General features: G+C 39.9%; 1 protein-coding gene across 2 annotated transcripts in view; it reads left to right on the top strand.

Moving 5' to 3' along the window:
- Positions 1-2215: 2215 nt before the first annotated feature.
- SCG3 (secretogranin III) overlaps positions 2216-10586 on the top strand; it is a 28121-nt gene continuing 19750 nt past the window's right edge. Inside the window, exons 1-8 of one of the 2 annotated variants that reach the window (XM_053955014.1) lie at positions 2216-2471; positions 3169-3221; positions 3776-3821; positions 3916-4131; positions 5164-5306; positions 6428-6589; positions 6897-7074; positions 8941-9057. In XM_053955014.1, coding sequence (XP_053810989.1) covers positions 2387-2471; positions 3169-3221; positions 3776-3821; positions 3916-4131; positions 5164-5306; positions 6428-6589; positions 6897-7074; positions 8941-9057 — 1000 coding nt within the window. In that variant the 5' untranslated portion in view covers positions 2216-2386. The remainder of the gene's footprint in view (positions 2472-3168; positions 3222-3775; positions 3822-3915; positions 4132-5163; positions 5307-6427; positions 6590-6896; positions 7075-8940; positions 9058-10586) is intronic. The other variant, XM_053955013.1, reaches the window with a different exon arrangement.

The raw sequence follows: 10586 nt of genomic DNA, 5'->3' as shown, positions 1-10586 counted from the left end.
TGTAGTAGTAGATGATGTAAATGATGCCAAATGAAACAGGTGTAATGAGAAACCAATACAGCACTCTTACCCAGTCATTTTTCTGTGAGGATGAAACCTACTTTGTCATAATTAGCAGAGATTATATATTTTCTATCACATGTCACCCAGGCTCACCAGGGCACCACCAATGAGCAGGGGGACCAGTGTGCCAAAGCAGAGGGGGCAGTGCCGGTGTGCTCTGTGCTCACAGCTGCAGCACGTGGCTGGCAGTGCCCACAAACAGCTAAAGGATTTGTGTCTGAAGCTTTAGTGATGGCGGGTTTTGAATTCTCTTCTCTCCCCACCATCAGTCCCAGCCCCTGCCCTGTCCTTCTCATCATTCCTTGTTAGAGAGGGTTGCCAAAACAGTAGACACTTTAGCACTAAGGAAATAAACCATATGGATCTGGGAAATAATATAGAAAAGATTTCACAGAAATAGAAACATTTATCACATAAACTGAAGGATATCCTGTAAAATAAACACATTTGAACAGAATTAGATGTATCTTTATACCCAAAAAGCCATATGTAGATATATCACATAAACAGGCATGGTTTTGACCAGCACCTTCTTCATGCTGTTGTCTCTAATTAGAGCTCCTTTTCTGGTCTCAGTCCTTGACAGACACCTTCCTTTCAGCAAGTTTAAAATATTCACTGCTTTTGTATTGTTCAGTGCTTTTGACTGGATGAGAAATGTGTAGAGTCTTAGCAATGGATGCACATTTACAATGCGTTGTGAGAAATGTTTGAGTGGAATGGAAGTAAACATTGGGAAGGGTACCTGGAGAGAAGGTCCATGTTTTTGTTGCATTGAGAACATTACACAGGCAATGAACTGTTGAATTAATACCAGTCTGGGATGGAATATAAAACCACATTGAAGTAAGAATTGATCTTTTCATTTTTCTTTATCAGCACTATTGTGTAGGTCCGAGGTTCCTGTTGCTGTACATACACATCTGCTGAAGATGGCAGGGGAGGAGGTTTCGCTTCCTTGTGGAAGCTGCTTGTCTTCTGTGTTTCTAAAATGAGGGAAGGATCTGTTTATTATAATAGTTTTCCTTGTAGGTCACCAAGCAATGTGTAAATAAGGCTGTTTTCTTCTTACATGCAACCATGCTTAAAAGGATTTTATCCAAAATATCCTATAATTCCTAACTCTGGCTCAGCTCCAAGAATTACCAAACCTGGTAATAAGTGAGGATTCTGGGGCTATCAGTACATTTCTGGAATTTATTTTCATTGCTCTGGACGTGGAAGACTAATTTATAGAAGTGAATCTGATGTAAACTAGAGCATCATTTTATCTAAATTATATGCAAAGGCTTGACTATAATATACAGTGGCTGCTAAGGGAAAAAAAATGCAATTCTTTTTAGTGTTTGTGGTTCAATTAATTATCATTCTCTTTTTTTTGTGTGTGTTCTTCACAGTTTATGCTATAGTACTGTGTATATATTAATTGATAAAGGAATGAACGGTTCGGCTGTGTTCCTGCTTTTCACTTGTGAAAGCGCTGGTCCTTTTCATCTCTTCAAATAAGAGTTTTTAGCCATTTTTAGCAGTCAGCAAGACCTGACATTTTTAATGTTTAAGTATTTTCGTCTACTCCCTGAGTGTGTGCATTTGTGACTATAGAATTATGAGGTCTTTTCTGAAGAAAACACTGTGATTTGTTTTGGAAGCATCTTCTGTAGTCCTGAAAAGAGCTAGCGCTGCAATCCTTTGTTCTGCCGCGAACCGGTGAAAATGTCTTCCTCCGGTCCCTGGGGATTTGTCAGTGTTCTGCGTCTACAAGGGCTAAATTTTAATATTGAAAACGTTCAGAAATAGCTTACGTGCTTATTGTCATTTGTGCTACTGCTTTTTTAAATCCTAAATTTTAAAGAGCAGGATGTGCTATAATTAAACTTTCCGCGTCCTCTCTTTGTCGTAAAAAGAGTCACTGCCGACTGTGCCTTTGCTGTGTAATTCAGCCCCGTGGAGAGGCTCTGAGCGGACGACAGGCAGTGATTCACAAGCCCCCTGTGCGGGACCGACTTTCCCCTCACGCTCAGCCCGGGTGTGAGCGCAGCCCCCCGGGGGCCGGTGGGCGCCGCCAGGGCCCGTTCGGGCCCGCACCGCGGAGCGAGGGGCCCGCGCATGCTCCGGGCCCGGCCCGCCCCCCGCTCCTCCCCGTGCCCGGGGCCGCCGGCGGGGCCGGGCTCGACCATTTCTGCGGGCGCGGGGACGAGGGGCCGAGCCCCGGGCAGCGGCTTCCCGAGCTTCAGCACCGCGGGCCGGACAGCGCCCGCCGGGCCGGGCGGCTCCCGCGGGCGGCGGTGCGTGGCAGGCCCCGGCGGGGCGGCGCGGCCGCACCATGTTCCTGGGGCTGGCGGTCGCGCTGCAGGTGCTGGCGCTGCTGGCGAGCCGGGGGCACGGCTTCCCCAGACCCGCGGGCACAGGTAAGCGCCCGCCCCGGAGCCTTCTCGCCGTCCGCCGGGGATGGGGAAAGTTCTGCGGGATAGAGATAGAGGACGGTAAAAACTTTCCTTCCACTTGTCTAAAAGCAATGAGATCCTAAAGCAACAATATTCCTGGTGCGAGACACCGGTCACTGAAGCTGCAATCTAATATTGAAGTGAAGGCATAGGTGCTGGTAGAGGGAAAAGCTCTGAATTTTTCCATCTTTTCTAAGCAATGTTTTCATCCATTCTACAGCAGTGTCTGCACAAGTCTTTGCTTCTCCCAGTCTCCCGCTGCATTCTGGATGGAAGAGATTTTTAATCTCTTGGTTGTGCCAATCCGATTATTGCTATTTTAGTCAATCTCCTCCGGCACTTTTTTCGCCAATTCGTGAGTTTTCTGATCAGAAAGAGGTTGCTGAGTCTATATCTGTATTTCTGTCTTCTGTAGAACCTCTCCCTCTGCCCCAGTCATGCTTTGTTTAAAGGTTTGACTTTTTTTATTGTGTTCCCATTTTTCTAGGAACACAGAAATTTTTTTTGCAAGAAAAAAAAAATAAAGGATGCAGTTGGCATCCTATTTAAGACATCATGTTGTATTGGAGAAAATTATAAATTAAGGAAAAATGTCCTGTCTCTTTGTATGTATCATATAACTGAGTATATATATGTGTGTGTGTATGTGTGTTTATTCTAGATAAAGCTATACACAACAGACAATTAAGTGTAGAAAGACCTTTGGAAGAACAGGTGAGTGAAATGAAAAATATTTACAATCTTTTTTTTTTTTTTTTGTGGAATTCCTATAAATATTTTTAGCCTATTAGGTACTGGATCCATGAATATCATGAATGGCTAATGAATGGGTAAAAAATAGATTTGCCAGTAAAGTGATTATTGATGGGGTTAGATACAAAATAGGGTTTCAATAATTTTTAAGAACTGGCATAAAGACTTTCACTGTCCCGCATTCTAAAAGCAGGTTGTTAGTTCCAATAGCTCACAGATATGCCATGCCTTTCTATTGATGTCCTATGGGAATATAGCATGAGCTTGGAATGAAGAAGGAAAATGTAACTTGCATTTATCTTAAAGTGCAGCTTCTTGTAATGTCTTGTTCTGATCAGAGGATGGGTGGTACTGATGAAAATGTCCAGTGCTTATTTCTACTTATTCAGGCAAACTTCTTACTAAGAGTGAAAATCAGGCATTAAACCCTGTGCTAATACTGATAAATTAAGAGATCACACATTTTATTCCTTCTACCTATTTGCTGTTTTGTTTGCTTTATTTTTGTATATTAGATTGCTGAAGCTGAGGCAGACAAGAATAGGAAAATAGCTCCCACAGGTAAAATACCTTTCCTGGTTTTATAACAATACTCATAATGGTATTCAAAGAGGTATAAGATTTTATGTTATGTTGATATTGATGTATTTTCCAGAAAATAAGCCAGAGTTCAGGAATTATTCCTTTGTTGATGACCTGAACCTGCTCAAATCAGTAGCAGAAGGAGAAAGGAATGAGAAGGAGAGGGAGTCAATTAGAAGCTCTTTGTATGAACAGCAAGTGGCCATTGATGATGCAGACTCCACCAAGAACCGCAGGCTTGTGGATGACTATGACTCCACTAAAAGCGGGCTGGACTATAAATTCCAAGGTATTCCGTAATCTTTCAGTGACTTCTGGGTTAGATTTCTCTTGCAAACTGATTGCTTTCATGAATGTTGCATTCACCACTAAACATGAGCTCTATTTGTTACTGGAGTGCAGTTTCAATTATTTCCAGTTGTGGAAGCTTGTTGTATTACAGTTGGGTTTTTGAAACACAGTACAAAAGAATTGCTCTTGATTTTAACAGACTTCCGTGGAGGAAAGTCTAATTGTGTAATTTGTCTTTTAGCAATTTAGATTTGATGGAAGGAAAATGGGACATATTTTTGAATGAAAATATATTTATTGTGGTTTGTGAGGAAGAAGCACTTCCATATGCAGCTAAAACACATATTTATTTCAAATATTATGTGCAGTTTTAGATAATTCTCATAATCACAAACCTAGAAGAAATTACCAAAGGCCAAAGAATACTTGCCTTTGCTACAGGAGTAGTTAATTGACTTGTAGTTTAAGTGAGTCTTCTGAGAATTCTAAGCAACATTTAGCTCAGGATATTTTTAATTATAGCAAAATATGCTGATCACAGACCAAAGCGTACTCACTGTATTACCTCTCCCATTGTCATGATGATGCCTATTTGCCATAGGTAGCAATTACATAATTAAAAGTTAATTTGCTGAAATTCAAACAAGATTATGTGCCATTGTCATGAACTGTTTTGATCTAAGTGGCCGTACAATGAAAGTAGATACCAGGAAGACACAAATAAGTGGATATGGAAATTCTACCAATATTTTCTATAAACAGGAAAGTAAGCCCCTAAAGTTCATCTCTGCTCTTTCAGAAGAGCCTCTCAGAAAGATATTTTTCAGACGTGGAAAATTGACACAAAGAACTTTTCCCTGTGACTGATTTAATGGCTCGCAAAGTGTGTATCAGAGTGTATTCCTAATGTATCTAAAAATGCAGTTTTGTTCTGAAGAGAAAAAGATGTGAGAAAAAGATATTTTTTATGAGATGCTTAATCTAAATTAGTTAGGATGGTCAGCACACAGTAAAACTGTCATCCTTTCAGACGATCCAGATGGCCTCCATCAATTAGATGGCACTCCTTTAACTGCTGAAGACATTGTTCAAAAAATTGCTGCAAGAATTTATGAGGAAAATGACAGAGGAGTGTTTGACAAGATTGTTTCAAAACTTCTAAATCTGGGGCTAGTAAGTATCTTGGTAATTGTCACCTAACTGTTTTGGACTGGATTAATGCTCTTTCTAAAAACAATTCAGATGCACACTTTGTCTGAAGCGAGTGGGACTCAGGGTCTAAGCAAATTTCTAGAGCTATTTGGGCTTGCTGGTTAAGCTCTGCAGTAGCATTGTTGTTCCTGTGATGTCTTTGCAACAAAATAGGCCAAACTGCAGAATGTTTCTGACGTTGAAAAACATTCGCTGATTGTACTCCTCCCATCTCTGTCCTCATTTTTCCTTTAATTTGTCTTCTGATTTTCACTGAGTGCTTTTCTATTATTAATTTCTTTTCTATACTTAAGGGGAAAAGGTCTGAGCTCATTCCTATCCACCTAATGCTGATTAGTGTAATCAGCAAATACATCATGTCGCTGGCTAGTTGAGGATATTTTACATTACTGATTTTTAGGAAGAGTGGATTTGTCTCTGACCTCTGAATGTCTCAATGGCTTTAGCCATTGCCATTTGGGATCTTTATATTTTAAAATACTCACCTTATCTTTTGAGCACTAGATTTTGCAGCCAAGTATTGCACCCCACTGATTACAGACGGAGCTGTGGGACAGCTGCATGGGAGAGTTTTGTTCAAGTGACAGCTGTTATGAAGACAAGGGAAAATATTTTAATGATATCATAGAAAGCTGTTTGCTTTTTTCCCATTCTGTGTTACTGAACTCTGTTGTAATTATTCGGCTGTCCATAGATGTGTTGCAGAGCATATGCATTTCTATATACACACACATGGGGCGGTGCCACACTTGCAGTTCCATCTTTCAAGCTGCACTGCACTGTGTTAAGTCCTAAAGAGGCTTGGTTTGAAGGCTGTATGTGTGAATGGGTGGGATTTATGTGTACACACAGATTAGAGGTGTATTCCTATGTATATATGTATAGGAGTGTTATAAATGTACACATATTTACTTGTCTATATGTACATATGTACACACAGCTATTACACCTCATTTGGATGTGCTCAGCTTTGAAGCAAACATACAGCAACCTATTTTCATATTGATATCAGGTTTCATATTGATGTTAGATCTAGAAAAAGCACAGTATCTTATAAGTACTCTGCACAAATATTTTAACAGATCACAGAGAGTCAGGCCTATACCCTGGAAGATGAAGTGGCAGAGGTTTTACAACAGCTAATTGCAAATGATGCAAAGGATCGTGAGAAGGAGTCTGAAGACTTTGATTACCCTGCCAGCAGAACAGATAGTGATACAAAAGAAAAGCAACAGGAAAGAATGGTAATTTCTTAGCTAATAATTTTCTCTTGCTTGCCAAATGGTACTAGTACTGCTCTCTTTGGGGAATAGTTAGTTCAATCGGGAAACAAGAGGTGTTCTTAAAGGAATTCTGTCTGATGGAGAAAAGAATCAAGAATTTCTTTAAAATTTAAGCCAGATGTCAGTTGAAATAACTTTGAGAAAATACTATAGTCTTCACCTTGCAATTAGGACAATGTTGACATGAGGTTGTGTTTTGCTCTATTAGCTCTATCATCAAAAACAATGTGCTTAAAGACTTTTTTTTTTAATTATATCTTATGTGGAGACACCAAGCAAATCTGATCAGGATAGTTTCGTTAATGGAGAAGTTGATGATACACTGGATAACACGTGGTCATCATCTAATGTGTTGGAAAGAAGAAATGAGCTTCCTTCTGAAGATAATTTTGAAGACCTCCAATATTTTCCAAATTTTTATGCATTATTAAAGAGTCTTAACTCAGGTGAGCTTGTCATGTGATTACAGAAATATAGGAAAAAACTTTAAGATTCTCTGTTTTCTTTTCTTGTCTCTTCCCCACAGCTTCCCTAGTTGCAAGAGGCCATGTGCTTTGAAAATGTTCTGTAAGATACATAGCAGAAATTAATTTGATTAGTGATTTTGATGGCAAAACACTGACAGGAACAACACTCAGAACTGCAAAGAGTGTGACCTAGACAGCCCTTCCCATCTTGTGCTGTGTGATTCAGGAGTCCTGAATTCTTTTAATTCCTGTAAGGACATGATGAAAAGCTGGCAAATAGTTTTCCCCAGAGATCTTTCCAGTAATTTCCATGTCTTCTAAGCCAACAGAGATACAAGTAAGCCACAGTAGAATCCTCACAGTGGTGGTACCAGTAAATGAGCGTGAGCCTCCCAGCCTTTCCACAAACCACAGGTCTGCTGTTTATTGCAGTGAAAGCCCTGCATGTCTCTTCCTATTCCGGTGCTGGACATCACTGCCTACCAGTTATTGCCAGCAAGATTGTGGCTCCTTGCCACTGCCCTGTGTCATCACCCTCTACACACACCCATTCTCTGCAGCCACACACACTCTCTAACTTCTGGAGGGATGAGGGGTGGTATTTTGTAGATCCCTTGTCCTGCAGGAGCATTAATAATTGCTTCAAGTTGTCCCCATGTGCACCTGAGTGGAGAACTAAAATTAAAAACCTGAGGGCATATTTTGCTCAAGTCCAATCAACAAACTTTAAATTCTTCTTCCTGTTCTTTTTAATTTTCCCATGGTAATTCTGCATGCTAGTTCTTCTCCTTTTTCTACTCACAACACAGGTAGGCATGTTGGGTTTAACAGGTTATGAAGCAAACAGAACCAGGTCCACTGGCTGCACATCTCCTGCTTTATGTGTTCACCTGTCAGGTTGTATTGAGCTGGGGGAGAGGGATTCAGTTGCATCCTACAGCTGTGTGTTAAATTGCAGGCAGCAATAAAAAGCCTGTTCAGCAGCTCTCCAGAGTGGCTGGCCCTCTGCCAAGGTTGGGAGTATGTTTCTGACTGTCCCTGACTGACAGTGCCCCTGGCTCTGTTGGGTTCTTCAGTGACAGCCTGGGCAGTGGGGAAAGCTTGTGTGACTGTGATGGGGGAGTTTCACACTGCTAATGCAGAAAGAGCAGTAATATTGTTCAGCACATAAACACAGTGGGAAAAGAAAAGCTAAGAAGCAGGTAAATGTGGTCAAAACCTGATTATTTGTATAATTTTTTTTTTTTTTTTGTATCCTATTCTGAAGTCATGATCCTCCCAGCCATGTAATGCTTTGTCGTCCCAATATGCAAGTCATGGACCTGTCCAAGTAACAATCTCTTCTGGGACACTTTATATTTTTGTCATTGAACCCATGGATCTTATAGGAGAAAATATCTCTTTCATACAGAGCCAGACTTATCTACTAAATACTTCACAAACAAATAAAAGAAAAATGACATACTGTAGAAAAGTCTACCTATATCTGCCTTCCAGCCATCAGTTTGAACTGTCGGATCACTCCATCTTTGTGTGCTTAGTGTTCTTAGCTGTAAAATGGAATTAATACCCTTGGCCTTCCAAGCCAATGGTATTATGACATAGCCCCTCAAGACAAAAAGCTATAAAGAAGAACCTACCCCTGATGTTTTAAAGTATATTCAGCTGTACTTTGCAGGAACAGTTTAAAAAGAAACATGTATGTAAATTCTCATTCTAATCCAGCACAGCATTTTCTCTTTTAATGAGTAGGTCATTCTTGATGCATGAATTTTGCACAATTTGCGGAACAGTTTTTCCAAATTACCTGAAGGTTGACTAGTTTTGCTTCATCCCCTCACACAGAGACAGAGACAAAAGAGAAAGAGACCTTGATAACTATCATGAAAACCCTGATTGATTTTGTGAAGATGATGGTTAAATATGGAACAATCACACCAGAAGAAGGAGTTTCCTATCTTGGTGAGAGTACATACTTTATACAACTGTTATTAACGGTGTGTTCTTCCTCTACCAACAGTGATAATTATCTTCTCATCTTCCTTGCTTTTATGAAACCTGTTTCAGATTTGTTCATTGAAAATGCTAAAGCTTTTAAATGATTGATCATTTCCTACAGCAATGTTCAATTCCATACTGCTTTAATATTTCCATCCAATGAAGAAAAGGTAATGTATCAGATAGGCATTTTGAGTATTATTACACTTTCATATCTGTGAAGCACAATTTATTTCAATGATTTTATGTCAGGGGAATATTAGGGTTTTCTCTGTTCTATTAAAGTGGATTGGGTACCTGCATTTCTCAGAAATAATCCAGCACTTCAACTCTAATCTCTCACTGTAGGTAGCTGGACTAGATGGAACCTAATGCTAAGTTTGTCCACCAAGTAAAACTCCTTCCATCTATGAAGAGTGTTACATCTTGGCACAGGAGTAGATTTTGAAGCGCTCTTTCCTGGATCCATTTTAGAGTCTGTGGCTATGTAGGTTTTGTAAAATTGTTACCATTTCCTGAAGAGAAAATTTGGAATGGCCTGGTTTGTGTCTCACACACCTTTCCTGGCTTTGACAAACTCTCTTCTATTCACTGTAGGCAGCCTGTCTAGTTAAACAAGTTGACCTACAGAAGAAGGGCTCATCTGTACAAACTCTACACAGCTCTCATTTTTCTGAAGTATTTCTGGTCTGGATTAATCTAAAAAGTTTTTGTTTGCATCAGGGCAATTTCTCAGCTTCATAAATCAGCCTGTCACAGAGGGAGGACTGGCAATGGTCTTTCTACATTGCAGATACTTGATTGATGAAATTGTAACTGTATGGATTGATTATCAGTTACTGGTCTACAATAGATCCAGTGAATCATGACTCACATTCAGTGTATGATTGCACCTCCTCTCTAAAGAATTCATATCTGACCAAGAAATCTCCTTGAATTTTGGAATATTTGGACAACTTATGCCTCAGTCCAGCTCTTTATTTCTCTGTCTGCCAGTACATCTAAAGAAAGATGCAGAAAAAGAAATGGTTGATTTTAAGCACAGTGGTTTCAGTGTCATTCTGGAAATGAAGATACTATAGCTTGATCAGATATTGCCAAAACTTAATAGACTAAATTAATCCCTGATGCAAGACCATGAAGATAATGGAATTACACTAGGAATATCTTTTCCCTGCTAAAATTCAGGGCAGTTGTTCATGTTGGCTTTTGTTTGAGCAAATAGATACTGTAACCCTGGAAACAAATTGCCTTGATGACATAGTACAGAAGGCAAGGATTGGGTTAAGAGTTTGAGAGGTCTGATTTAGTCTGGATTTAAAGTAACACTATCAACTGACGTATCCAGACTCTGCCTTGCAAATGAGTGATTTATGCAGAGATGGATTTTGTGCTCCATCAAAGCAACTTACTGTAGTGGAAAAAGCTTTCTCATAGATTCTCAGGTTACTTCTGTGGTATTCTTTTTTTAGACTTGCTGTCGAGAAATTGCT

The sequence above is a fragment of the Vidua chalybeata genome, chromosome 13, assembly GCF_026979565.1.
Source record: "Vidua chalybeata isolate OUT-0048 chromosome 13, bVidCha1 merged haplotype, whole genome shotgun sequence".
Classification (NCBI taxonomy): Eukaryota; Metazoa; Chordata; class Aves; order Passeriformes; family Viduidae; genus Vidua; species Vidua chalybeata.
Note: the sequence above shows the minus strand (reverse complement) of the source record. Positions and strands in the feature narration are given on the sequence as shown.